The sequence below is a fragment of the Microdochium trichocladiopsis genome (genome assembly GCF_020744255.1).
Source record: "Microdochium trichocladiopsis strain MPI-CAGE-CH-0230 chromosome Unknown B0I36scaffold_6, whole genome shotgun sequence".
Classification (NCBI taxonomy): domain Eukaryota; kingdom Fungi; phylum Ascomycota; class Sordariomycetes; order Xylariales; family Microdochiaceae; genus Microdochium; species Microdochium trichocladiopsis.
This window is the reverse complement of record NW_025763549.1, coordinates 2,639,281-2,664,587: the sequence shown is the minus strand read 5'-3', so window position 1 is coordinate 2,664,587 and position 25,307 is coordinate 2,639,281. Positions and strand designations below refer to the sequence as shown.

At 54.3% G+C, this 25,307-nt stretch overlaps 11 protein-coding genes across 11 annotated transcripts; 3 read left to right on the top strand and 8 right to left on the bottom strand.

The window, feature by feature from the left end:
* Positions 1 to 425: 425 nt before the first annotated feature.
* B0I36DRAFT_246075 (heterokaryon incompatibility protein-domain-containing protein) lies at positions 426 to 989 on the bottom strand (the record flags this gene model as incomplete). The annotated part of the gene is made up of 2 exons (XM_046150206.1): positions 426 to 822; positions 886 to 989. Coding segments are annotated over 2 exons (501 nt in total), but the record flags the coding sequence as incomplete, so codon positions are not given.
* A 1,784-nt stretch (positions 990 to 2,773) lies between these two features.
* Positions 2,774 to 5,773, bottom strand: B0I36DRAFT_364168 (fungal-specific transcription factor domain-containing protein; the record flags this gene model as incomplete). Its single annotated transcript, XM_046158919.1, has 5 exons — positions 2,774 to 3,683; positions 3,745 to 3,994; positions 4,062 to 4,180; positions 4,249 to 5,408; positions 5,522 to 5,773. The coding sequence occupies 5 exons, from the start codon at positions 5,771 to 5,773 to the stop codon at positions 2,774 to 2,776; spliced, it is 2,691 nt and encodes an 896-aa protein (XP_046011944.1).
* A 1,388-nt stretch (positions 5,774 to 7,161) lies between these two features.
* On the bottom strand, positions 7,162 to 7,755 carry B0I36DRAFT_364167 (uncharacterized protein; the record flags this gene model as incomplete). Its single annotated transcript, XM_046158918.1, has 2 exons — positions 7,162 to 7,357; positions 7,514 to 7,755. 2 exons carry the CDS (start codon positions 7,753 to 7,755, stop codon positions 7,162 to 7,164), a joined length of 438 nt encoding a protein of 145 aa, XP_046011943.1.
* A 94-nt stretch (positions 7,756 to 7,849) lies between these two features.
* Positions 7,850 to 9,625, bottom strand: B0I36DRAFT_364166 (uncharacterized protein; the record flags this gene model as incomplete). The annotated part of the gene is made up of 8 exons (XM_046158917.1): positions 7,850 to 8,252; positions 8,319 to 8,375; positions 8,465 to 8,500; positions 8,559 to 8,626; positions 8,704 to 8,754; positions 8,820 to 8,984; positions 9,091 to 9,387; positions 9,470 to 9,625. The coding sequence occupies 8 exons, from the start codon at positions 9,623 to 9,625 to the stop codon at positions 7,850 to 7,852; spliced, it is 1,233 nt and encodes a 410-aa protein (XP_046011942.1).
* Positions 9,626 to 11,850: 2,225 nt separating this feature from the next.
* On the bottom strand, positions 11,851 to 12,766 carry B0I36DRAFT_385102 (uncharacterized protein; the record flags this gene model as incomplete). The annotated part of the gene is made up of 2 exons (XM_046161043.1): positions 12,417 to 12,766; positions 11,851 to 12,270 (listed from the first exon to the last, which is right to left on the bottom strand). The coding sequence occupies exons 1-2, from the start codon at positions 12,633 to 12,635 to the stop codon at positions 11,851 to 11,853; spliced, it is 639 nt and encodes a 212-aa protein (XP_046011941.1). The 5' UTR covers positions 12,636 to 12,766.
* A 1,943-nt stretch (positions 12,767 to 14,709) lies between these two features.
* On the top strand, positions 14,710 to 15,881 carry B0I36DRAFT_134682 (uncharacterized protein). Its single transcript, XM_046148272.1, has one exon. The coding sequence runs from the start codon at positions 14,769 to 14,771 to the stop codon at positions 15,648 to 15,650; it is 882 nt and encodes a 293-aa protein (XP_046011940.1). The 5' UTR covers positions 14,710 to 14,768; the 3' UTR covers positions 15,651 to 15,881.
* An 80-nt stretch (positions 15,882 to 15,961) lies between these two features.
* On the top strand, positions 15,962 to 17,137 carry B0I36DRAFT_364163 (uncharacterized protein; the record flags this gene model as incomplete). The annotated part of the gene is made up of 3 exons (XM_046158916.1): positions 15,962 to 16,101; positions 16,161 to 16,523; positions 16,609 to 17,137. 3 exons carry the CDS (start codon positions 15,962 to 15,964, stop codon positions 17,135 to 17,137), a joined length of 1,032 nt encoding a protein of 343 aa, XP_046011939.1.
* Positions 17,138 to 18,060: 923 nt separating this feature from the next.
* On the bottom strand, positions 18,061 to 18,504 carry B0I36DRAFT_364162 (6-phosphogluconate dehydrogenase; the record flags this gene model as incomplete). Its single annotated transcript, XM_046158915.1, has 1 exon — positions 18,061 to 18,504. One exon carries the CDS (start codon positions 18,502 to 18,504, stop codon positions 18,061 to 18,063), a length of 444 nt encoding a protein of 147 aa, XP_046011938.1.
* Positions 18,505 to 18,724: 220 nt separating this feature from the next.
* B0I36DRAFT_364161 (uncharacterized protein) lies at positions 18,725 to 19,631 on the bottom strand (the record flags this gene model as incomplete). The annotated part of the gene is made up of 3 exons (XM_046158914.1): positions 18,725 to 18,955; positions 19,044 to 19,158; positions 19,240 to 19,631. 3 exons carry the CDS (start codon positions 19,629 to 19,631, stop codon positions 18,725 to 18,727), a joined length of 738 nt encoding a protein of 245 aa, XP_046011937.1.
* A 320-nt stretch (positions 19,632 to 19,951) lies between these two features.
* On the top strand, positions 19,952 to 20,317 carry B0I36DRAFT_364160 (uncharacterized protein; the record flags this gene model as incomplete). The annotated part of the gene is made up of 1 exon (XM_046158913.1): positions 19,952 to 20,317. The coding sequence occupies one exon, from the start codon at positions 19,952 to 19,954 to the stop codon at positions 20,315 to 20,317; it is 366 nt and encodes a 121-aa protein (XP_046011936.1).
* A 2,530-nt stretch (positions 20,318 to 22,847) lies between these two features.
* B0I36DRAFT_375071 (Caleosin related protein-domain-containing protein) lies at positions 22,848 to 23,800 on the bottom strand (the record flags this gene model as incomplete). The annotated part of the gene is made up of 5 exons (XM_046160330.1): positions 22,848 to 22,978; positions 23,041 to 23,404; positions 23,467 to 23,499; positions 23,558 to 23,640; positions 23,695 to 23,800. 5 exons carry the CDS (start codon positions 23,798 to 23,800, stop codon positions 22,848 to 22,850), a joined length of 717 nt encoding a protein of 238 aa, XP_046011935.1.
* Positions 23,801 to 25,307: the final 1,507 nt, after the last annotated feature.

Sequence of the window (25,307 nt, the reverse complement as noted above, 5' to 3'; positions counted from 1 at the left end):
TGGCCAGACCTTCGGCGTCGCCAGCAGGCCCCCTGGCATCATCTGAAGATCTAGTCGTATGATGCATACCTGATTCTGGGCCCCTCGTGGGCGAAACTCCCCAACCAGGTCAGTGTAGTTTCGAAAATGCGAGGGAGACGGGGCGAGACCGCTCGGTGCGAATGTTGTGTCTTCTTCTTGATAGCTCCATACTAAGATTGAGGCATCCTCGTTACATTTGAGGATCTCCTCTTGTAAACGTGCGAATGCACGGTTACCCTCGCCATAAAGCATGGTCAAGCTGATGTCAAAGATGCCGAGTAGGAAGTATGCTCGATCCTCTGTTCTTTCGGTCATTCCGTTGGAGGCCCAAGACATGCGTCTGCCGATTCTTTGTATTTGTTGTTGACACCTGCCACTTCCGGTGCTGATGATGCATTGCGATTCTATACCTGTGATGGCAGAGATCGCGGAATGAATTTCTCGTGCATCGCCAATTTTGCCCATTGTCGGTCGAAGAATATGAGATGACGGGGAGCCACGAGCTCTTGCAGTGTCCAGCCTCGTGTGAACCAGTTGGACTTCTTGAAGGAAGTTTCCAGAGATTTGTTCAATTGGCCTTCATTGGGACTTCGAGAGGCTCTCCGAGTTGGAACGTGATGAAGGTCGACATCTCGAAGATATGCAAAGCAGACTGCCGATTTCGCATACCATGATTGCATCGAGTTAAGGGACTCTTGCAGCTCGACGCTGCTAGACTTATCGATGCAACAAGTGTCCACCCACACATATTCGATGCCTTGCTCTGAAGCCTGGTAGCAGAAGTCCTTAATCTTTCGAAAGCTTTCTCCCTTAGCTTCTGGTACACTCTGGCCATAGCCGATGATTCTGCACATATCTCGGTACGAGAGCTCAGGTTCATACCAGCGATGGGACAATATCGCGTAGGCAGGAACTGTGTCGCCACGATGTTCCTCGAACTGGAGGCTAGCCACTTTCAGCAACCTTATTCTCGACTCTTTCTGGTTAGCGCAACGTACATAGACATATTATATCAACGACTCAGCGAATGACCGACTTTCTAATCGGCAACTGTGTTGCAACAATGAGCATATGGACGCAAGTGAAATGCACCAGAATATCACATGTTCAACGTGAGTGCAAAGTTCTCGGGGCCAAGGGGGGCTTGAACGGGCCCCAGTGTCAGGTGACTGAATGTCTGGGCTGTGCTGTTCACCCCGCACTTGCTCGAGATTCGAATAACCAATCACAATCGATGCATGCCCGTTCCCCGCCGGCAGGATGCTGTTCGACTGGCTTTACCTAAACAGCCACCTTTATTATGTGGAGCTCGGTTCGCAAGCTCGTGTTGTGGAAAGCGGACAGGTTTGACAGATCATGGCGCTTTCTTCCAATATTCGGACTTTGTGCTACGGTATTGCATCGCAACAGAATCAAACTGCCCTCTGTCTGACTGTGCTGAAGACCGTGAGCTGTTTGGTCCACGTGAAATGTTGCTTGGTGACAAGGGGGTTATGCGGTTGGAGTGCTACTCTCATTGGCGGTGGTTCTGGCTGCACTTCGTGTATCAACCGGCGTCACGTGTCCCTCCTGCTGAATATGTGGTGATGTAAGGGACCACGATTCGTAAAACATGGTAGACAGACTTCGTAGCACCACGTAGAAGAGGCTTGGTCGTAAGATGATTAAAGAATAGGCTAGGATATGAGAGCGCCCATGTGGAATTCCTGGTGAGTCCTCTGCCTTTGGTGCAATTTAGAAATATAAGAAGAAAAAAGAGGCCAACAACCTCAGAAAAGGCCGGGAAGATAGATGCAATGTGGTCGAGTCTCAGACTTGGCCTCTCAACACGTTGAACTTGTGACGTTTTTTGTGGAGACACTTGGTGTCTGGTCCGGCCCGTCGGGGAATCAACAATAACCTTTTCTTTCCCTGAGGTCCAGCGGTGATATTCGTCATTATTGTCATCAAAGGGCCATCAGTGTGTAGCCCTTCCCCGAGAACGAAGAACGAGTTCCGACCGTCCAACTTGGAATAGACTGGGGCCCCCTGATCCTGGTATAGCACGGTGAGGGCGTCACCACAAAAAGTTGAGCTCGTTCTTAGGTGCTGAGTTTAGCTGCTGCCGCTGCTCTTATGGATGGTAAGGAGGCGAGTATCAGCAATGAGCGAGCACCACCGCTCTGTAGTAAGCTCGTCAGTGTCCGGGCAGCAATGCACAACCATATCGGTCGACAGGTCTAAGCAAGGACGACAGCGGTTCGCGCAGAACAGGTACACCAGCCAAACAGGACACTTAATTGTCTGATCTTAAATGTCGAGCATTGTACTCGCTGCCTGCTCGCGAGAGCAATGACTTGGATATTTATAAATATGCCCACCCCATGACGTAGGGACGGTGATGCCTGTAATTGTATATACAATAGGGTGTTCATAAGGCCAAAAATGTCTTTACCACCGGCATATCGAGCCTGGTCGAGTTGGACGCAGCAATACCTCGCATTCTCGCCATTGTTAAATCGACACATGCAGCATGGACATTCTCAGGATAGACTATTTGAGCTGAAGTCTTAGCCCTCTCGGAGCCTTGGCTCGATCATATGCCCCATAAAGCTTTGGATAATTGTTCGTGACCGGCATCCTGACTCAATTAGCGACCCCAAGAATTCCAGCTCGACTATTCTTCAAGGTCGATCCTACAAGGGGACGAGTCCGTTAGAGAAGCTTGCGTTCGGTGCAGGACATTCAGCTGGCTCTCGACATGCTTCTGCGCTCACAGCTGTGCGAATCCAGCTTCCTCCAGGTGCTTCCCCACTGGCAGCATGGGCCGCCCCTGCATTGGGAACGGCCAGAAGAGCGGGTTCTCAACGCTCACCACGGCGTGCGCCATCGGCCCCGTCGACGACGCTCCCCTCATCGGCAGGCCCGCCTCGTTCGTGCCGGGCGACGGCTGCAAAGGGGGACCCATGTTGCCTCTCACCTTCTGCAGGTCGTCGATCTGCGCCTCCACGCTCGGCATGGCCATCACAGCGGCCCTAGGCGACTTGGCCGGCCAGTCGCACACAAAGTCGCCCTCGCTCATGTTGGGCGAGAAGAAGTTGAGCACGCTCGTGTTCGGCCTCATGAGCCTCTCTGCGGCGCCTGGCGACATGTCAGGCTTCTCGGGCATGTCGATGTCCACCTTCCACTTCTTCGCGAGATATCGCAGGATGTGCAGTGCCCGCTCGGCAAAGTTGTGGCACGGGGCCATCTCCTCGAGGTCGGCAATACCCTGTGCGAGTGCCTGCGCAGCCCGTTCGTCGACGTGCCCGCCACGACTCATCCCCCCACGTGATGACTTCTCGGATCTGTCCGTTTCAGACTCTGATCGGATTAACTGGTCACGGTTGGATCGCTCCTCGCTCGTCGTGCCGGGTGTGCGAGACATCGCGTCGGCGTCGGCGTCCTGCCCATCAGTGGTCTTGGCTCCGAGGGCCAGATGCATGATGGACGAGGTGAGGAGGAAGTACGGCACGAATGACGGTGTGCGTCTTAGCGTGTAGAGTTGTGCGTAGGATCGCAGGAGACTCTGGATAGCATCTGCTGCTTGTGAGCAGACATCTCGTGGTGAGATGCTCGACCCGATAATGCGTAGCTTGATCAAGGGCCGAAAGAGCAGTAGTATGGCGAAATGGTAGTACATGCTGCAGATCCGGTCAGCGCTGATAGTTAAGATGACCGGCCAATACACTGGGTGAGACTCACTGTGCGAAGAGCACAGCTGGGGTAAAGTTATGCCCCAACCGGAGCACCTCTGGTATGCTCTCGTACCAGTTCAGGTATTGTATATAACTACTGAGTAGGTCTCTGCTTGTCACGGGCCTCCCTGGAGAGTGGAGGACATAGAGCGATTGGCGAACCAGCTCGCTCAGCTCGCAGAAGCACTTGTACACGGAGCGCACGTTGGACGGCTGCTCGCGCGACGGCTGCAGCGGCGCGCCCAAGTTATCGGAGCCTGGCGATCCCACATCTGATCAGTACTGTATCAACTGGAAGGCTGGGCTCAATGGTCAAGAACTTACCATCATCGGTGTACGGCTTCCACTGCGACGCCTCCACATCATCGACAATGGCGGGTTTGGGCGGCAAGCGCGGGTACATCGAGCTCTGCGGCATAGACCCTGTCGCGAGTGACCAAGCCCTAGTAATAAAACATGTCAGGGATATCTCCAGGGACACATCTGTCGACCTCGAGCAAGAGAGACTCACTGATCCAGCGCGAAAGCCCCCCAGAAGGTGGCCAACTGCACAACAACCTCGTCCTCGTCCCTGTTGTTATCGACATAGTGCAAACCCATCTCGAACGCCAGGCGCATGCTCTGCCCTGCGTAGTAGCACGACTCGGAATCCCGTCCGCAGCTGGCCTCCCTTATAGACATGATGCCGAGCGCCTGGATTGTGGTCAAGGTGTGATGACTCTTCTCCTGGTGGAATAACCGGAGAGCTTCCCGGAAGAAGTGGTCACTCGAAGTGTAGGGGTCGTTGGGGTCGGCGCGAGGATAGGAAGGGGTTGAGAACCGGCAACCGAGTGCCAGCAGCGCGTTGACCAGAATCTGCGAGCAGAATCGAGGCCGGTTGGCCCAGAAGTCTGTGAGGAAGTGCTCCTTGCTGAGCGACGCAAAAGTCGGGTACTCCCAGCAAAAGTACAGCGCGAGAAGATGCTGTACAAGTGCGACATCGCGTGTCACGTGTGTCCAGGTGCTGGGCGTCGTTCTCGAGTGCCCGGCGCCTGGTGTTGCCGAGACCTGCTCGACACCTGGATATCGCGGTCCGCTATCTGCTGGCGAGTGCAACTGGATCCAGTTTCCCACTCTGGGCATCCTCGGCTGCGCTGACGATTGCATGCTGTCTGCGTACGAGTCGCTGCGCCCTGAACCCTGGCTTTGTAATGAGAAATCCCAGGGGCTATTCGTCCCCAAATCCTGACTCTGCCGGAACGAGTGGTGATGCTGACTCGAAATAGAACCGGGTGCGACTGGGGACGGGACGAAACTGCTCAGGCTCCCAATAATGCCGGGATAGCCCCCAAGGGGAGGGAGCGTGATGCCGGTCATAGGCTCGTTCGTGCGGGAGAGATTGCTCAACTGGCTGATACTGGGGACCGGTCCAGGTGCCTCACCTGGCGGGTAGTTGTTCAACCAGCCTGCTATGTCCTCAACTTTGTGTCCTGTTCGAAGCCGCTGGATGACCTCGTTCGCAAGGTTGGGGCGATGCAGGGCCGAGAGAATGCTGTCGCTCTGGCGTTTCTCACGACGTAGGGCGTCGATCTCGGTGCGTAGGCTCTCTTTCGATTGGCGGACAGGTACCTCGTACACGCATTCGACGTCTTTCTGGGATCTGCAGCGCCCGCAGGGTCTACGTCCGTCGCACTACGAGACGGCAGCTTAGTCCTCTTCCCAAGCGAATCTTCCCCGTCACTAAAATCACGGCTCCAGAACTCGAAGGCGACCACCGGTTTCTGGAAAGGACGCAAACCACATACCTTGGCGCGCTTCGTGCGGCATTCTGTACACGCATTGGGCGTCACGACGCCGAGGCCTCGCCTCCGCTTAGGCTGATTCTCCTGCGCCGCCGACGACTTGGCCGTCGCGCTGCCTAACTCCGTGTCCGGGTTCGACGAGTCGGGCGGAGAGTTGTTAGGGTCTTCGTGCTTCTTGCCTGCGGAAGGGTTCTCGGAGATGGAGCGATGCCGCGGCGCATTGCCGGGGACTGGAGACTGGTGACCATCCTCCATTTTATCGTGTTATCGAGCGGTCGATCGGCATCGTTGAGCGTCAGACAGCGAGTAGACTGGCCCGCTCGCAAGCGAGGCGGCCGGCTCGGCAGCTGCGGCCAGGGGTTAAGAAAGACACTGGCTACGCGGTTGAGGTTTGACAAGGAGCAGACTTTATCGATACCAGCTTGGAGATCAGCGCAGCGGTCGAAGCACAAAAGCTACGTCCTTGGCCACGACGGCACGACTGACTCGTTCGCGTGCTCAGACGAAAGTCTATTTCGTAACGACGACGAACGCGCACTACACGCGAATGCTGAAGGTAGGGGGTGCTGGTCGCGGGAATGCCAATTGGCGACAACAATGGTATTGCTCTCAAGAATTGGGCTGCTGGTGGAGCTCCCAAGCCGGAGGAATGATACGATAGGAGGGCGCAGTTCTCGGTTGGCAGTGAGACTCGGAGTCCCTGTCAGTGGCGGTGATGACAGTCGGTGGGCCACAGGGACGCAGGTGACCTTGCCGTCGCGATTGTGCTCTGGGAAGCAGTGTCGGATGCTGCTGGCGTGCTGCGGGACAGCTGAGAGCAGAAAAAGTAAGGGTAGAGCGACGCAATCTGTGACCTGGCGGACTTATGACAAGGCGGGCAGGAGGTGTCGGCAGCGACGCCGAGCTGCACCGGCCGCTAGTCCCAGGCTGGCTGTGGGGTGGGGAAATCCTAGAGATTCACAAAGCAAGCGCGGCACACGCGCCAGCCTGTGTTGGCGATGATTGGAGGAGGCCCAAACTTGGGCAACAAGCTGCGCGGTCCACCTGGGGTTGCCCGCTGGTGCAGTGTAATGTTGATGACACCCCCTAGAACTACTACCGTGGGTCCTGCCACGGCCATCACCGAGCCTGTACCTTTCACATCAGCGTATGCGCGTCCGCACTTGCGAGCATAACGCTATGCGAAGTGCATAAACTTGAGCGGCAATGTCCGCGCTTCACTCACCTCTACATGGTCACAGCCGCATAGAACGCTAGAGCGTTTACAGAGAAGCCGTTATTAGCTCCTCTTACTCTAGCGATCGTCTCCACTGACGCATTTAGGAACATAGTAACTGCTCGGCTAACATAAGAAGCGCAGCCTGTCCAGAGAAAGACGTACCTAGCAGCTCCTTGGACAGTGGCAAGGATGTTTCTGTGACTGGGCCCGAGCCGTTGTGTATGATGTGCTCGGTGTAGTGATGGAACAGGGCAGAGTCCGCGAATCCCAAGACACGCGCAGCCACGGCAGCGTGTTACACGCATGCGGTTCGCTGCACAGTGTCAATGCGCAGACGTGCCTCGACCCGAAAGACGACACTAATGAAGCAACTAGCTTAATCAATAGTCCGGCTGTGGTCACTTTGAAAAGCCAACGGTTGGCTTTAATTGGCATCAGTCTCGCTCGGTGCACCAGCAACACCGGGTCCCGTCGGCGGCGCCGTCTCAACAGTGTCTCTGAGGCGGTTGCTCAGCCTGAATCTCTCAACGTCGTCATCGAGGTCGAAGTCGCCACCGGGCCACGCGGAGCGCAATTGGACGGCGACGAGGGACCTACTTGCATCGTAGTCCTCCCACTCGCTGGTGGGTAACAGGCCGTGCATATGCCACAGGTTCTCGGCCACAGGTTCTCGGCGCGCATGTTGTCCTCGAAAAATGACGAAAGTGGCCTTGGCCAGGTAGCAGTTCAGGGCTTGGTCGTGCAGGCCCTTGGCCGCAAGCACGATCAGGGATTACCTGTCTTGCTCAAGGTCTGAGGGTATCGAGTTAGATGTGCTGCCGTGGGGACTGCTGCTGTTGGCAGTCTTGGCCGTTGCTAGATGCTCCTTGAGGTAGATAAACCCAGTGTGTAGAATGAGGTGGATTAGGATCATTTCAAAAAACTCGAAGCCGTGGTGTAGGAAATAGAGTCGCAGCAGGAGCTCCATACAGTTCTTGACACTGGTGAGGATGTGCTGTGGGTTGACATCCTCAGGCATGGTGAGCCCAGACGCGACCGTCGCCGGCCTCGCGACGACTGCCTTGGAACATGAGCACGACGACGTGGTAGTTGTGCATGCTATTGTGGCAGGGTTAGTGAACATGGCCTGTTGCGATCACGTGGATTGCCCGGGGCTCGCCTGACTGGATCTTGAGTTGGTGAGGGTACTTGATGATGTTGGTGGGTGATATCTGTGTCCGGAGTCCTTGATACCACTGGAGCATCCTGTTGTGGAAGCGCAAGGCCTGAGAGAGCGAGAGTTTCCGCAGCTGCCCCCTGACGCCAAAGTAGGAGGACCCGAGCTCGTTGATGATCAAACGGAAATTGCACGCGGCCTCGAACGAGTAGCCAAAGTCGAGAGGGAAAAGAAGTTGACCGCCCGGGTATCGCAGCCATATCTCGCCGTACCAGCCCTCGTCCGTTTCGGGGTCGGGCAGTGGAGCCTGTGGTGGTGACACTATCAGGGGCGACTTGAAGACGTGAAAGCGGTAGACACTGCGGACACACAAACACACCAAAGTCAGCGCAAGTCCTAAGCTGGACAAAATCCATGGCACTTACGGCTGCAGCTGAACAGCCGCCAGGCTGTAAAGGAGCGCGACATTGCAGCCCTCCTGCCTAAAGTCGGATCCGGCGTCGAGAAGAGGTCGAGCTCAGTGGCGCACCTGACAGCCTGCACAAGAAACATATTGCCCACATTGCCGCACCCGTTGGGGTCGTTGGCAATGGAGAGCACAACCAGCCTAGACGGTGGTGAGCTTGGCGGGTACAGTTACTTCGAGCTCGAATAGTCGTCGGGACTCGTCCAGCAAGCGGCACTCGAGACTGCGGATCCCAAAGGTCGGCACGGTTCGCGATGGTGCTCCGTGCTGAAGAGTCGGGAACAGGGTACTGTCAATAATTGGTCGAAAACATATGAAAAGCAGGACAGCCGCTGAAAACCTACACAGGCAGCAGCGAGGACCGCGTTGACGAGAAGTGGAGAGCAGAACTGGTGCTGGCTCGAAACTAGGTCATCGAGAAGAAGTCCTTGTGGAACACCGGCCAGAAGGGATGCGTGACCTGGAAATAGGCCTTGAGCAGCGTGACAAAGAAGCGGTAGCTGTCGACGACGCTCGCCCAGGCTGCTGCTTTTGCGAAGCCAAAGCCCGGGTCGACAATCTCCGCCGCGTGGCACGGGGCAAGATAGGGGTCGTCGTCCAACAGGGCCGGCAGCCCTGTCACCGGCTCTGCGAGGAGCGCTCAGGAGGTGGATCTCTAGATGAGCGATTCGGCATAGAGGCTACTGCGCGAGAGAAAGGCCGGCATCTGCCTCAGGTTTGGGAATGTGTACTGTATCCGCGTCTCCGGAGCCTAGGCGAAGCTGGAGCAGTAGGTCGCCGTCCTCGACGTAACGCCAGATGGCGGCAATGTCAGCGCCCCGGCGGACGCACCGGAAGATTTCAGCGGCCTCGGCCTCGCTTTTAGTCTGGAGGGCGTCAAAGAGGTTCTTGTAAGCATCCCGCTGGCTCTCCATGTCGCTGAGCATACGCTTAAGCGCATCGGAGCGCCGCTCAGCGGGCGCTGTGTCGTACACGCACTCGTACCGGCGGGCGCCACACTTGGAGCAGGACGGGCGTCCGGCATCGCACTGGCACACGGCGAGGTTAGCGAATGCTCGTGTCGACCAGTAGATATCACCATCCGTTGCTGTGACCGAGGGTGTTTCTTACCTTGACCTTGCGTGCGCGGCAGGGCTCACACGCGGCATTGACCCGACGGGGATGCGGCTCGTCGGAATCTGGAGGCGCTACAGCCTGGTCGGGGCGAAGTCGGGGAAGTAGTGGGCGAAGAAGACGGCGGCTCGACGAGCTTGGATCGGTGGCCATAGTCGGGTGACACGCTATTGTGTGGTGATGCGAGGATCAGAGCGGAACACAGGCACCCACAGCATGCACGCAGTCTGTAACGCCTAGCCCTGATCTTGTGTTTCGTAGCCGAGGGTAACGCTCGGGCCTCGTGGCGTCGTCAGCTACGCTACTAGCAGATATGATATTTCTAAGTTAAACGAGTTGCATTACCCCTGGCTGTGCTGAAAGGCTCTGTTTACAGTGCACTGGCTGTGTGGAAGCGCATTCCATCCCGCACTGACCTAGTCCTATTTGTGACTGCTGGTTTCTAGCGGTGTGGATGGGAGATACATCTGGACTGTGGCTGTATGATCGGCTCACAAAGCCGCGTCGTCTGACAATGTGGCTCAAACCTCAAGACTTTCCGACAGGTTACATTCTTTGAGATTTGTGGGCTGGTGTAGCTTGGAGCTGATGTACACAGTGGGAGACCATTGCATATATGTATCTCACATGTTCTCTCTTCTCCCACGGGCTATCGTCATCTCCTTGTTTGTGGCCGGGACCCCCCGTGGGGGGGGGGGGGGGGGGGGGGGCTTTGGCCCCGAACAAAGTTGGCGTGCCTCTCATGTGGGTTGTCCTCCAAGCCAAGCCAGGGGCACCCGCGGATGGTAGTTACGCAAGGCTAAGGGCCCCAAACAGGACAGCTGAAGTGTCGCTGATCATGTCAGGGGGCGGCGCTACTCGAGACTTGATTTCTTAGTACCTCGGGACGGAAGGTCGCTGTCTCTTCCTGGACGACTGATTCCCTGGAGAAGGGAGAAGGGGCTGCTGCGTAGGCTAGCAAATCGCTGATGGTAATTTCCAGGGACCATAGACGTGTTGCTAAATCACCGCAGCAAAGGCTAACAGTGTCAAGCTGGTACCGCATCAACAATGGTGGCTGAGCCGGCTGATTCAAAGCATCGTTATGCTCACAGCCCGGAGGGGTACCGTACCTGATATCCAAGTAGTGATGAGATACAGATACACTTGATACGCTTGCCATTTGCTGGGCAGCCAGAAGATCATAATAGATGAAGCAGCGTCGAGTTGGAAGGCACCGTCTGCCAAAACGAAAGGAAATACAGTGATCCTATCCTGCTGGCTGGGCGGATCGCGCGAGACCGCGACCCAGCGGCTGTTACGAGCACGGTGTACAATCAGAGACGGTACTGTTCTTCTAGCAGCCTACTGTACGACTTCGGATCAGGCATTCCTGCGGATTAACTAACTCCTCCATCTTTGACCGGACCGTCTGGTCCGTAGAATCGCGCGAGCTTTTTTATAAGATCGTGAATAGTAGTGGAAGAAGCTACTCGCGTGCCTCTCGGCCTCACCAATAAGTAATAAGGTTTCCATCACCGCGTCTAGCAGCAGACTCATGGCAAATATCTTCTCGAACAATGCGTCGAGAAGATTAAAATGCTTCCCGGCAACCAGAGCGGAGTTCTTCGCTAATCTTTCGCAGCAGTGTTTGCGTTTGCAGCGAACGAGAATTTCAGACAAATGTGGGAGACCAAAAGTTGACCACCATCGGCGCGGCCTTCGCCACCGCGGTGGAATGGAAGGAACGTGGCAGTGACCTTCTTGTGCCACCCTCACGCGCCGCGCTGCTCTCGCGTTTCGGACTTTTGCCCACGCCCATGCAAGGATTCGCTTTTTAGCCTCTCCGGAGTGTCGCCTACAACCCACCTACCCCTAATAGAGCACTGAAATGAAGACTGCGCAGTCCGCCCTGTGATCTTGAAGGGGGCCTCTCTGCCTTGCTTACGGGGAAGCCCATCTTCCCAAACGGCCGTTCGGGAGGTTAACTCCTGGAGGTGCGAGCTTTCCTTCTCTCTTATGAGCCAATTTAGCGTGCTCCTTCCCAGGTGCCGACGATCGAGACAGTAATATCTTCCTCGCCACCCTTCTTCGATACGATAGGGAGGGTATCCTGACATGGATGTCTTAGTGGCTCGGACTGCTCCTCACTTTTGAGTCTATTACTCACCAAGGCTGCCTGGGATCTAGTACTGAAGAGGCATCGCATTAGAAGGCACTATTAGCACTGGGATGTGCTGATGCTCCCATAATGCACGAATTCCGCCCCCATGCGCAGGGTTTGCCACTCATTTGCTTCTGCTTTGATTCCATTTTTGAGGTACCCAACAAATGACAAGCCCAAAAGATTTAGTAGCCACACCCTCTAGCATTATCACCACAGTATGTGTGCACCCCAGCTAGTCCAGGCTGGCTAGGAGGGAAGGAGGGCTGGTAGGCACGGTAGCAAGAAACTTTGGCAATACATATCCGCTCATGAGCTCACAGCTGCAGTTCCCTTGGTTCAGTAGCTCGTTCTTCAGGTCCAGGACCTCGCTCTGCAGGGACCGAGCCTGTTCCAGCAGATGCCGGTTCCGTTCAGACAGCTCCCTGCACTGCTCCTTCAGTACTTCTGCCTTGACTTTAGACTTTTTCCTGCATTTTTCTGCGGCTATACGATTCCGTTCGCGCTGCGTTCGAGGCTTCATCTCGGTCGCGGACCCAGTATCAGCGTCGTTTGTGGTGCATCCGGTGGTTGTACTTGAAGAGGCGAAAGATCCTCGATTGGAGTTGAGGGTAAGGGTGGGACTTTGGATAATGGCGAAATCCTCAGTGATTCGCTCGGGCATGGTCAGCCATGATGATGGATATCGTGCTAAGCATGGCAAAGAGGCTTCGTCTACACAATTCTGGAATATCACGAAAGCTAAAATTAACATCAAGCGATCACCTAGCGGAACGCCAAAGTTTGTGGGGCCATGCTTACCATGGTCTGCTCATCGATGTCGACCATAGTGAGGTCCTCGTCTAGACCTTCGCCTTTGCCTCCATTCACTCTGGGCCAGCCCCAGGGGAAGGAACCACAAGCGTCAAATTCCTGCCACAGCTCCTTTTGCTGGGAGACGAAATCAAGATCATTGACGGGAGATCCCATGGTTACAAGATCCGCTGAACTCAGGTCGCGGAGTGGCGTCTGGCTATTCATCGCCGGTAAGATCTGAAAGGAAGAAGGTGTGGCAGAAGCTCGTGGCACGCAGAGCTACATTCGAGATACTCGGAGGAGCACCTTAAACCCACTGTGCTCGCGAAGGAAGTCTGCGGGGTTCTTGAGTTTTGCAAGGCACCGACAAGGGTTAGAGTAGGGAAGGCGAAGGGGGTTTGGGACTAGAGGGGTGCGCGTCAGAAAGACATCACCTTGCTTTCACGCGCTTGGTTGTGTTTCTCCGGGATCCGTGCTGTCAGACGCTGGGTGTAGGGGTCGGTTGTCCACTAGCTACCGCATACAGTACTTGCCAAACCTTAGATGCCCCTTAGGTTATGTGTCTGATGCTGCATAAACCCCGCAGGGTGTCCTACGCCGGGCACTTCCGCGATCAAATCACGCTTCAAGACGTTGTCGGCACAAGTGTCCGACTGCAGCTTGTGATTGACCGGCTAAACCTTCACTGCAACTTCAAATGGACCAGGTCTGCAGGTGCATACAGTCTCCTCGTCTAATCCAACCTCCGCTTCCAGCACCCTGTTGCCACTACAGAGCATGTGCAATACGAGGGCATAACTACCGCTGTTCACAGGATACGTCGTCAGCAGAGTCTGCCTACGCTCCTGTCGAGCACTAATCAGAACTTACACATAAGTCAGTTGGTTTTAATTGTGTCAAGATTTTCTCCCTGTCAATGCCGTTCCTCAACCGACGTCCTAATTCGCTGATACCCACCACCAATCTTGCCCCCTTAAAGAAAAGAATGCATATGTCGACCTGCGTCTGATCGTATGGTCATTATGATGCCAATCATGATACCGAGCTGCCGAAATCGTATTTTATGGCCTGTCTTCCTCCGCCAGTCAGTCTCCTGTGGGACTTGGCGACATGGCCCACAGACGTCCAACCTAGTGATGGCGAGGGTTACATCTGCTAGATCTCCCGCTCGCGGAGTAGCGCACCCCTCTCGCCCCAGCCCCCCTCCTGACTTGCCCTGCCACTGATAGGGAGTCTCTCGGCTCAGATTACAAGAAATTGATTTGGGGGAAGATGTGGAACCGAAGTGGAGGCTAGCGCTTCGTGAGACGCCACGCCCGCCACCGTCTAGTCCGAAACAGGGATTTTCATTTTCTGCTCCACCAGACAGATGAAAATCCCGCGTTTCGTCTAGTCCACCCACCCAAGGTCTGTAAAATCCACGCACAGCGTATTGCATCCTTTCCCCCCAGTCCTAGGTCCCGAGAGCATGTCCGTGTTTGGGGACAGGATGTCTGTGAACACACAAAGGGGCACAGGAACGATCGCCATGTCCGACGCGATTGCATATTACATCATCACGCTGCTGGCTTACACAGCATACCCCCCTTTACACCTTGGTGGTCCACTGTCCTGCCGACCAAAGATACCTAGCCACAGGGATGTTCATGGTCGTACGACGGCTGGTGGTCAGAGCTCTCACACTTGTCTTTCGCCTTTCCATGTTTTTGCTCAACGAGCCGCAATCTTCTCCACTTCCGGAGCTCATCCTCCGAGACATCCTAGCAACTTGTTATTCGGACTCGACCACTGAGCAGTATTGGCTCGGACTTTCTGGTGAAAGATGATTTAGCTACGCCAAGCTGTCCACGCGGGGGCCTTGAAATAAAGCCAATAACCTCAGTTTACACTACCACCAGCATGTAGTCAAGTGCCCTAATAACCTAATCGAACTTTGGCAATTCGTTTCCAGCGGCCCGTGTTGGACAGTTCAGGCGATGCATTCTTATACGGACGAGAAGGATGAAAGCGTGGCTTGCTTAGAGTGAAAATCCATTGACTACTATCTTGCCGAGGCCGAAACCGGACAGCCAACGCGAGCCATGGTAAATGGAGACAGATTGTGTGGCACGTCTGGTGAGGGCACCACCAACGTGGCAAGATTCCTTCGGGATTGCTCCGCCAATCGCGGCCCCTCACCAAGATGACCCCACTACGGCTCGCTCGGTCCGCCACGAACGAAGGCGACCCCCCTGCTCGCCCCGTGGGTGATGCAGCGTCTGGTGCCCTCGGCCGTCCACCCCCTCCCCTACTCCCACAACTCCCTCCTGCCTTCCCCGTGTCCATTCGACGAAAACAACGCCATAGGTGCCTTTCAGAATGCCGAAGCCATACAGGCCTCTGCTCCCAGCCAGCCGCGGCAGCGACCCGAGTCGCGATACCTCCCAATTCTCGGCAACTGGGTCTACCGACAACCCATCCGGCGCGCCAGGCCCACGCATAGTCAAGCGCCGCCTCAGTAGCTGTACAGCATGCGTGGATTGTCGAGCTCGCAAAAAGAAATGCAATGGCGCTTGGCCGGCCTGCTCAAATTGTGTTGCCCGTGGCACCACTGCCTGCCAGTACAAGCACCCAAGCATGGATCCAGGAGGGAAGATACTCGAGCTTCTCCGCTCACTGTCTCTGAGCCAGGCACATACTGCTCTCGCCATCCTGCGCTCCCAGCCGGATGAGGGTGTTGTCCTGGCCTCCATTAAGCACGATACTGAACCCCTCGGCGTCGAGCTGCAATCAAGGCCCGTTCCTCTGCCCCTAGAGAGCGAGTTGCTGGCAACATATCCCAATGCCTATCTTAAGAATCCGGTTCCCGCCACAGCCCTCCGCCATAGCCATCTCATGAGTTCCTACAAACCCCCTGGAGGCGAGCCTTCGTTACAAGGTTATGATCATGGGGCACCCTCGCGACCTCGTACCGGGTCTGGATCTAGAGACCTACATTCTCCAAGGATAAGCTGGTTTTCCAAATTTGAAGATGTTCCGCCTATCGACGTCGACTCTGCTGTCAGGCAATATCGGTTCCCGCTCGTGGCCGGCGGCAGCCCGGCCAAAACCCCCGAGCTTTACGACCGACGACTTAAGAAGCTCGACATTAGCTTTTGGACTAATGTTGACGTCGCCAATAGCTTTGCGGCTCAGGCATTGTCGCTGTACCTCGAGACCGACCATCCCTACTCGGACTGTTTGACGCAGACATTTTTATAGCCGACCTAGTAGAACACCGTACGCGATACTGCCCTTCGTTCCTCGTGAGCACGCTTATGTACTTCAGCTGTATACGTCCCTGCCTCCAGAGATAGTACCCCGCCAACACGAATCGCGCGACTGACACCGACTAAAGCAGATGTATAGTGCGCTGGATAGGCGAGCATCTTACCTCATTGTGCCTTTCTGGAGCGAAGCTAGTCGTCTTGCTTCCCATGAGAGTGAGCACGAATCGTTGCCCACTATTTCGGCTCTTGTGCTTATGAGTATCTCGCTCACGAGCCACGGCAAATCATGATGTTGTCCGTTTCATGCAGCAGGCCACAAACATTGGTCAAAAGCTTGGCTTCTTCGACGGAAAGTCTCCAATCGCCCGCAAGACGACTGAAGAGATGACTGAGGATGACCGCATGTGCTGTCATGCTGCCTGGAGCAGCTTCAACTGGAGGATGTAAGGCTGCATGCGCAATGCTTCATTCCAAATCTTCCTAGCTTACCAATCGCTCCCAGGGTTGTTTCGCTCTTTTACCGCCAACCCGAGGTGGTTGCGATTGACCAAACGCCAACACTCCCCATATTGGACCGCTGGTCTAGTGGCCGTACACGGCAGTCGCCGCTTTCAGCTACAGATGACAACACCCCCTTGGACATTTCAACCTCAGTTGGCGTTGCCTTTACGGCACTGTGCCAGCTCTGGAGCATGTTACACGAATTTCTCTGGGTATACTACCCAAGTAGGATGGATGCTACTCCAAGAGACCAGAAGTGGAAGCTAACGGAGCATAAATTCCGAGAAATCCTCGCCTGGACTTCGCGTCTTCCAGACGTTCTTGCTCTGGTAGATTCACGTCCATCACACGTTCATGTGCTCCAGTAAGAGAACACCTCTCTGACCTGCTCGGCATAATTCTAAACCCATTCTTACACTTTTCCACCTTACTGATTAGTCCTATCTTAGTATATGGATACACGCTGCTCTTATGGACCTCCTCCGCCCGTTCATTGGCCAAGAGGACAGAGCGGGCAAGCGTCTTACGACATTTGCAGCTGAAGACAACCATGCAATTTATGCATACAAGGCTTCAGCCAACCAGCTTAAGCGCCTTATTATGGAATATCGAGGCCGCCATGAGGCGTCGACGTATTCGATCCTCTGGCATACGGGTCTACTGTATCTCGTAAATGCCATGCTCGAGAAACCACGGGATCCAGACTGGCACTTATACTTCCTGCTCTGTATCCATGACTACGAAATCCTGCGGCGTCCATATCCCATCTCAGAAGCCATTAGCAAAAGCCTCCTTGAGATCACGCTTCGCAAGACAGGCATGCCAGCAGAGAAGGCGCGCCGAATCTTACAGTGTATCGAGCGCAGTGGCTTGGAGCGGGTCGATGATAAAATCCGGGCACCATTCGTAGGCGACCTGGAAATGGCCTTGAAGGATGCCGATGGTTCGAGTGTGGAAAACTACGGCGAGCTTTTTTGAGGACATGGCTCTTCTTCGCGATTTTCTTGATTCAAGCATTATCAATGATATTGGTTGAGGGTCTACCGCTATTTCTTCACTCTCCTGCGACACACAGAGCCACGGCGGTTTAGATAGATTTTAGCCGTGTCATGGTGGACAGTAGACTGGAATGCCCAGCGAATGTAATATGCAGTTCTACAGTGGCAGCGTTTTTGATACTCGACATTAATAGTTTTTGTCTCCACGACACCTCGTTAGTACTGGGGACCGCAATGACCAATAGATGCAGATCGATGTGTAGTTTGTAGCAGCGGATCTTTGATAACTGACGAGCACTACGTAAAGACTTTAACAAATTATAAAGACATCACCACCAAACCTTATAAAATTATTAAGAAAGACTGTATTAATGAAAGCAGAAAGTGTGCACCTAGTAGAGCTAATGGTGCAGTCACGTCATGCGACTCGAATAATGGCGATATATTTTGGACGACTGCACACGACACAGACGATTCGAACAGCTTAGAGATAAGCGAGGGCGTGTGAAAGTCTTGACTATGAATTGGAAGCGGCAGGTGGAAGAAGCCCTTCGCGAACTTCTGGCGGGTCATGATGTGGGCTCCATGCAGGGCAGCAGAAAGGATTAGTATCTGATAATTAGTGCGAGCCACGGGGAGCTCTTTCTGAACCCGAGGACGAGGAGGACACGGTTGATCAAAAGGAAACCGTTGAGTGTTGGCTACGGAAGATTGGGAAGATACAGGCATTACGTAGAGCCTTGCGTTCAAAACATAATTTACCAAGTTGCAAGCTTGAGAATGCAGGTGCATGCTGTGACACTCTCCGCCCGTTACTTGTTCCAAGCCGCTTCTGTCCTCACCACTGCCAGCTCTACTCTGCTCCGTGTCTCCATGTTCCCTTTTAGTCTCTCCCTACTCGTGCTACTCACCCGTGATCCCTCGCGCTGGGTGCCATTGAAAGTGGTGATTCCCCTTCTCCCGCCCGCCCACTGGATCACTCTGCGTATCAAACATGTGCTGCCCAAAGTAGTCCAGCTGCGACTCCATGAACTGCGTAGGTAGCTTCGTGGACGTCATGTACTTGTAGTACTCGACGCTCTGGCTCAACGACGGCACAAACGCATCTGCCTGGACGCCCCTGAGCAGTGTCTCCTTGGTGGCAGCGAAGTTGGCCGCCAACTCCTTGCCTCCCTCACTATTGGCTAGCAGGTCTTCCTTGTCGTGTCCATGACTCCTGTACAACTTATCGATCAGGTTTGTGATGTAGTCCGCCTGGATGATGCACCCGCCGCGCCAGAGCTGCATGATGGCGCAGAAGTTGAGACCCCAGTTCTTTTGCTTGTCCTTGGCGCGGATGATGTCCATGCCTTGGGCGAGGCAAGCAAGGAAGCAGAAGTACGTCGCCCCGTGTACGGTTTCGAACAAATATCTCTTTGTCCTGCACATTGAGAGGTTGAGCATTAAACCTGGACCCCGTGGCTTTCCGATTCTTGATCCGCTGGGCGAGGTCTGCGGACGCGCAACGGAAGACGTGAGCGGACAGGATTGACGGTGCAGGGACGCGCAGAGCGAGGGCTTCGCACGTTCATGTGCCTATTCCTTCTTCCTCGTCCACATCCTGGGCAACCTTGTCTCGCACGGATGCGAGCACGTACTGCCCTTCCTTGCCCTTGAACTGCTCGATCTCGACGCCGATTGCAACTAAAAAGCAATCGTGCAAGGGGCCTTCAGCATTCCACTTCTTGAAGGTCTGTGAGACGTCGTCTTCCGGGAGACCAAGGCCGTTGGTGAAGAGCATCCTGACCTCAGCAACAACCTGTCTCTTCGTTAGCTAAACTTGTGGGTGGCATATCGAAGAGCATCATACTCACCTACATCATACCCTGCTCAATACCATTGTGCACCATCTTGACGTAGTGTCCGTTACCGCCTGGTTCAACCTCGACAGTGCACGGCTTCCTGTTCTTGTCCTGTGCTGCAATCGTCCTCAGAATGGAATCACTTTCTCCAGGGCCTCCGCTGAAACCCGGTGATATCGACGGGCCGTGTCTCGTGCTCTAGTACCCTCCCGATATACCGGACCGTACATAATGTACGCACAACGCATCAAGTTTGGCCTGCCTCCGCTCCGTGTTCGTCCAGTGCTCATTGCCGCGGTCGATGATAATATCCCCCTTTTCGAGCGGCGGCTGCACGCTGTTGACGCACTTGTCGGCGGGCCCGCCGTGCAGCGTGCTTAGGATAAACACGCGAGGCTTCCCCTCGTCGTTAATCTTCTCGCAGACCTCGCTGTAGCTATTGCACCGGGTGATCTTTTCGTGCAGCTGAAGCTCGTGCTCCTGCTTGTCAAGTGTCTTTATATTTTCTTCGCTGGGATCGAAGAAGAAGATGTGGCACCCCTCCTCGACCATGAGCAGCGTCGTCATGGAGCCCATGCTGCCGACTCCGAGCATGCCGACCCTGGAGAAAGCGACATCTTTGTGTGCTGCCATTTCTGGTGTGCACGTGTGATGAGGGTGGTTGGCGTCATAAAACTAGAAAGATCAGGCTTAGGGGCAAGGTGGCAGATTGGTCCAGTCAATCATGCGAAAACACAGACGAAAAATAATCAAGATATGTAGGAGCACCCGAGAGAGAAACGAAATCGCAATGGCTGCGAAATATTTTCTGCTGAATTAATATGCTTGGAACTCTCGGCAGGTGTCCAGCAGGATCACATTGTATTGTCATTAACAATATCATTACGTTAAGCAGCACTTCAGCATCAACTGACTCGAGACTATCGAGCTTAGGTGCAAAGAGCCTCCGGTCAATGGCGAGGCATGGGTACCTTGCGCAGACCGTGTTCCGCCTACTGCGCGACTCGTTCGATCAACACCGGCAGCAGCAGCAGTTGGTGTATGGCGCTTACAGCAGCAGTGTCCACCACTTCTTCAGCGAGGTTACGAATCTCGAGGCCGGGGATGGTGGTCGACACGCCGTCATCTCCAGGCACTCTAAGTCTGAATACCCGATCAATATCTTCAGCCTAGCCGCGGACCTGGAGGTCTCGAGGATCAAGCATCGCGTCGCCGCGAGCGCGGGGCTGAGTCTGGATGACGGAATTCCGGTGTGGACTAAAACGGCAGCCTCGGCGCCAGTCGTCCATGGTGCAGAGCGGTCGAGTGCGGGCAGCTGAGTCTTTTCATCCTTGAATGAAACCAAGCCCGTAAGGATTGCGGTACTTCACGACGAGGGGACCGACCATCAACCTTAGCGGACTGAGTATTAGTGTGCTCCGACTTTGATTGTCAGTTGAGCGCGCTGATTTATCGGTTTTCTGGAACCGCTGTTGTAGCAAAACTGAATCGTAAGCTAAAGTATCCCCTCCGCCTGCCCGCTAGTACCCTATCGAATGTATGTATTATACATCCGATTAGCGTATGGGATAATCGAATCATTAGTCGTGCATATAACCAATGGCTGCGAAACAGCTCAACACCAACTACCTCCTATGTTTAGAATCAGGCCCTTTCTCTACTAATCGTTAAAAAGTTCGGTACAGACTCTAAAGGAAGCTCTCCCTCATTAGTAATGAGACTATCATAGTTACGTCTTGTATTCATGCGGACAATTCTGGCCTCGTTAGTATGATTAGTCATGACGAGTACAGTACTCGACTTGGAGTTGCCTATGGGTTGATCAGTAGCTGGATCCCGATTACCCCTTACCATTCTTCTAGTATTGGGAATATTTATTACTAGTGCTGTATAACGTAATCCACAAGTGAACGGGTCACACAAGTGAACGGGTCACTTTTCTGCAATTTCCGTAGTGTCCTCCCTTTCCCTCCTTCTCTCCACCAACAATAATGGGACGGCAATCAATTGAAAGCGATCTTATTCTAGCGCTTAATGCGCTCCAATCGGACCGAAAATTAAGCGTCCGAAAGGCTGCATCCATCTACAATGTGTCTCGTACGACCCTCCAACAACGATACCACGGCCGACCTACGTAATGCGACACTCGACTACCCTGCCAGAAATTGACCTCGTACGAAGAGGATAGCATCGTACGATATATAATCGACCTAGATTCGCGTTCGTTTCCACCGCGCCTCGGTGGTGTTCGAGAAATGGCGGATCGACTCCTTCGTGAACGCGACGCGCCACGCGTCGGGACCAACTGGGCAGCAAACTTCGTACGACGACGACCCGAGCTCCGAACGCGTTTTAATCGAAGAATCGACTATCAGAGAGTCCTCTGCGAGGATCCGGACGCGTATCGCGCGTGGTTTACGCTCGTACGGAATATAGTCGCGAAATACGGGATCCACGATGACGATATCTACAACTTCGACGAGACCGGGTTCGCGATGGGCAAAATCTCTGCAGAAACAGTCGTTACAACCTCCGATCGACGCGGAAGGCCTAGAGCCGTACAACAAGGCAATCAAGAATGGGTTACAGCTATCCAGTGCATTGGGTCGTCCGGCAATTCGATCCCGCCGTACATTATCTTCGCAGGCAAGGTCCACCTCGACTCCTGGACGTCCGACAGCCCTCTACCGCCCGACTGGGTAATCGCACTCTCTGAAAATGGGTGGACAACGAACGAGCGAGGTCTAGAATGGGCGAAACACTTCGATTTGCATACAAAGAGTCGTACGAAGGGTGCTTTCCGGCTCCTGATCCTCGGCGGCCACGAGAGCCACCATTCGACCGATTTCGAGCTATTCTGCAAGGAGCAGAGCATTATAACGCTCTGTATGCCTGCTCACTCGTCGCATAAGCTCCAGCCGCTCGATGTTGGGTGCTTTGGACCTCTCAAACGGTCGTACGGCAGAGAAATCGAGGGTCTAATGCGGGCGCACATTACGCATATCGCAAAGGAGGACTTCCTCCCAGCCTTTTACAAGGCGCACAATGCTGCAATGGCCAAGTCAAACGTCCAAGCAGGCTTCCGAGCAACTGGCCTAGTACCGTACAACCCGGATTATGTAATTTCGCAGCTAGATGTAAGCTTCGTACGCCAACACCGCCTAGGTCCTCTGCTGGCCTGCCACTACCATGGGTCTCGAAGACGTCAAACGATTGTCGTACGAGTACCCGAAGACCGATCTACTGGCTTGTGCGATCCACTCGCTTGTGGATTACTTTATAACTGTATTACTAGTATTCTAGAGAGATACTATATTATACTACAGTTTTAAATCGAGTGAGCTCTGAGATACGGAACTCGATCGACGCGGTCGGGATGTAGGGGAAAAGTATAGCTCTGAGTATGCTCCGAGGTTGGCTCCGAGTGCTAGCCATTATATTTGGTGTCCTATATCTAAAGGATTCGTATAATCGACGACGAAACGATAGTAAATTCACTTACATATAACATAAAATTCCTTTTCTTAGGGCTGTGCCGGTGGGTTTTGATATGTTGTTGAGGCCGGAGTCCGATATGGCCGGGCTACCAATCGAGATGGCTTATATTCACTGAGGCTTTTTGCAGCGAGTCTTATTTGCCGACAGTGCCGTGTATGCCCTGAGCCAGCCCGGAGCCACCCGGAGCCGTGGCCCGCTGGGCGTCTCGGTGGAGTCAAGACCCCTAACCCAGGGTCTAATCTAACTAAGAGTGACCTCCACCACCCCACGGATGCCCGGCGGCCGTCCTGATGACTGCCACCGCGGTAACTCCGTAGATACCAAAACACCGACTTTCCCAGCCCTGAACTTCTAGCCCCTCTTCTTCTCACGAGTGCGACGCTCGGCGATGGCGGAGAAGATGCTCCCGTCGTAAATGCGCCTGATGTCTTCCTTCCTCATCTTGCCGTCCTCGGGCCACAGCATGATATACGTCGCCAGCCCTGTCTCTAGTCAGAATTCTGCCGCGTCTCGTTGCATGGGGGGTGTCAGCCGTGGCACTCACACTCGAACATGGCCCCTCCCCATCCGATCGGATCCGCAATTATACGCTGTCCGTTGAGCAGGTTGGCAACGTCCCGGATCGTGAGGTAGTCCCGTCCATCAGCGTACTTCGCGAAGATGTCCTCGAACTTTTGCGGGATAAACCTCCCCTCCGTGTCGTAGGTGCCCGTGTCGCTGCCGTGCTTGTCTTTGTGGATCCTGTCCACGTAGACCGGGAGCTGGGGATCGGGAATCCAGGACGGCAAGGTCGGGTAGCTGAAGTTGGCGTGGATGATGAAGACCGCGAGTAGTGACAGGGGAATCATGAATCCCAAGGCCCTGAAGCCGATGTATGTGTCCCAGGGATATATCACGCTATCTTCGTCCTGGAGTAAACGGTTAGATTCGTCCCGGAATCGCTCAACGCAGCCCCTGTTCGCGGACTTGCCTTGTCGAAGAATGCACAATGCTGTTGCAGGACCTGATGCGAATGTGAGAAGTAGTGTCCGAAGGTGTGGACTCGATGTTTTCGGACCTACCGTCTGACGACTGTATCGTGTTGACCAGGAAGAAGTCCCCTCTGGCTTGTCGTGCGTCGCGGCAATGTTGGCTCTGGCAACGCCTGAGATGGTGTAAGCAGATATGTGTGACAAGCCCAGCGGTCACCGAGGCTTACCTAGCTCCTGGAGCCCCTTGTCGTCTTTCTCTGGGAGGAACGGCTTCCGTTCCAGAGTGATGGGCACGGTGGGAACGGAGGTTGTGGTATTTGCGTCGTTGGCCATGGTAGAGAGCAGAACAGTGATGCGTGGTGTTCGAGTTATTTGAGGCACCTTACTACGGCGATGAGCCAAAATACAACCGTCGTCAGCTTCTTTATCTAGGTAGAAGGTAGTATTACAAACCGACCGCATGCGTCGGCGGGCCTGTTTTTCCATTGCGAACTGACGCACTTGTTCGACAGAATTGCGTATGGCCAGGCGAATGGCGCACGCAAAAAGCCCACTGGGTGGGGTACGCCCAGGAAACTATTATCATTCCTGCGTCATACCAATCGACCTCTGAAGTTCTGGGGTCGAGAAGCCAATTGAGAGCCTGCGATTATTAAGCAACATCATTCCGCAGCCAGGGTCGTTGGCTTCTCTTGAGTACCTATATTTGGGCCCCCGAAACGTTCGAAACCAAGGAATATCGTGGCCCTGCTGATACTGATGGAGGACTCCCAGCTGCAGCCCATCATGATACGCGGCAGTACGATTATCCCTATTACAATCACAGTATGCTAATTTCACGATGCTCACACAACTCGGAATATAGTTTTACCGGGCGACTCTGCATTTTCAGGGAACCCCAATTACGGGCTGCCACTCGGAACCCCGCGCGTTGGACACCCATAAAAGATGGAAGTGCGCATTCTGTGTTTTGAAACCTAACATACCTCCTCTTGCCCGGTGAAGCATTTCCTTCACCCGCAGCAATCTAGAAGCTTGGTTCCTGATCTTCCGTCTGAATCGCCTTTGCTACACAACGCGTACGCTTTGGCCCTTCCGAACTTCTACGGGGTAAGTGAAGCTCTGGAAATACGATGACAACAATTTTTTCAACACAGCCGAACTGTTCCTGTAGCGCCATTTGTCGTCATGTCCGTTTCGACAGCCCTGGGCGTTGTGCGAGGCTCGAATACCGCTGGGACACCACGCAGTACAAGATGGGGCATGACAGAAAGTCACTAGAAATGGACGAAGTTTCTTCGATCGCGCTTTATTTTGACAAGGACTTGCGGCGTTACTCTATCGAGGAAAATGTGGATGATTAAAACGAGGAAGCGTGGAGCTGTGTCGCGGCCGTGTGCAAGAAGATGCGTGCGCGGTGTGCCGGCCTGGTGGAAGTACCTCCAGAATCGAAAAAAACAATGGAGCGACGTATCACTTTCATCCATCGGACCGTGCGCGACTTTATGTTGGAGTCGGGCTGTGGACTTTGGGCACAAGCAGTGCTACTAGACTTGATGGCCTGCCTGGACGTGGCGCATGCTCGAAATCGATACTTGCTTCACGGGTGTATCACCCCGCTTGACCTCTGGGCGCCGCCGCCACTTTACAACGAGTACAACATGCGTTTGCTCGAGTGGTGCAGCTGTATTCCTGAGTGGCGCTTCCAGGGGAACCGCGAGAGGCCGCGTTTGAGTATCTGGTGCGGGCCATGACAGGAAAGGGCATCTGGAGCCGGGATGAGTGTAACCCCTGCGTGCTAGCCCTGCTTTATATAGAGGAGGAGATCCTTCCTCTGCGG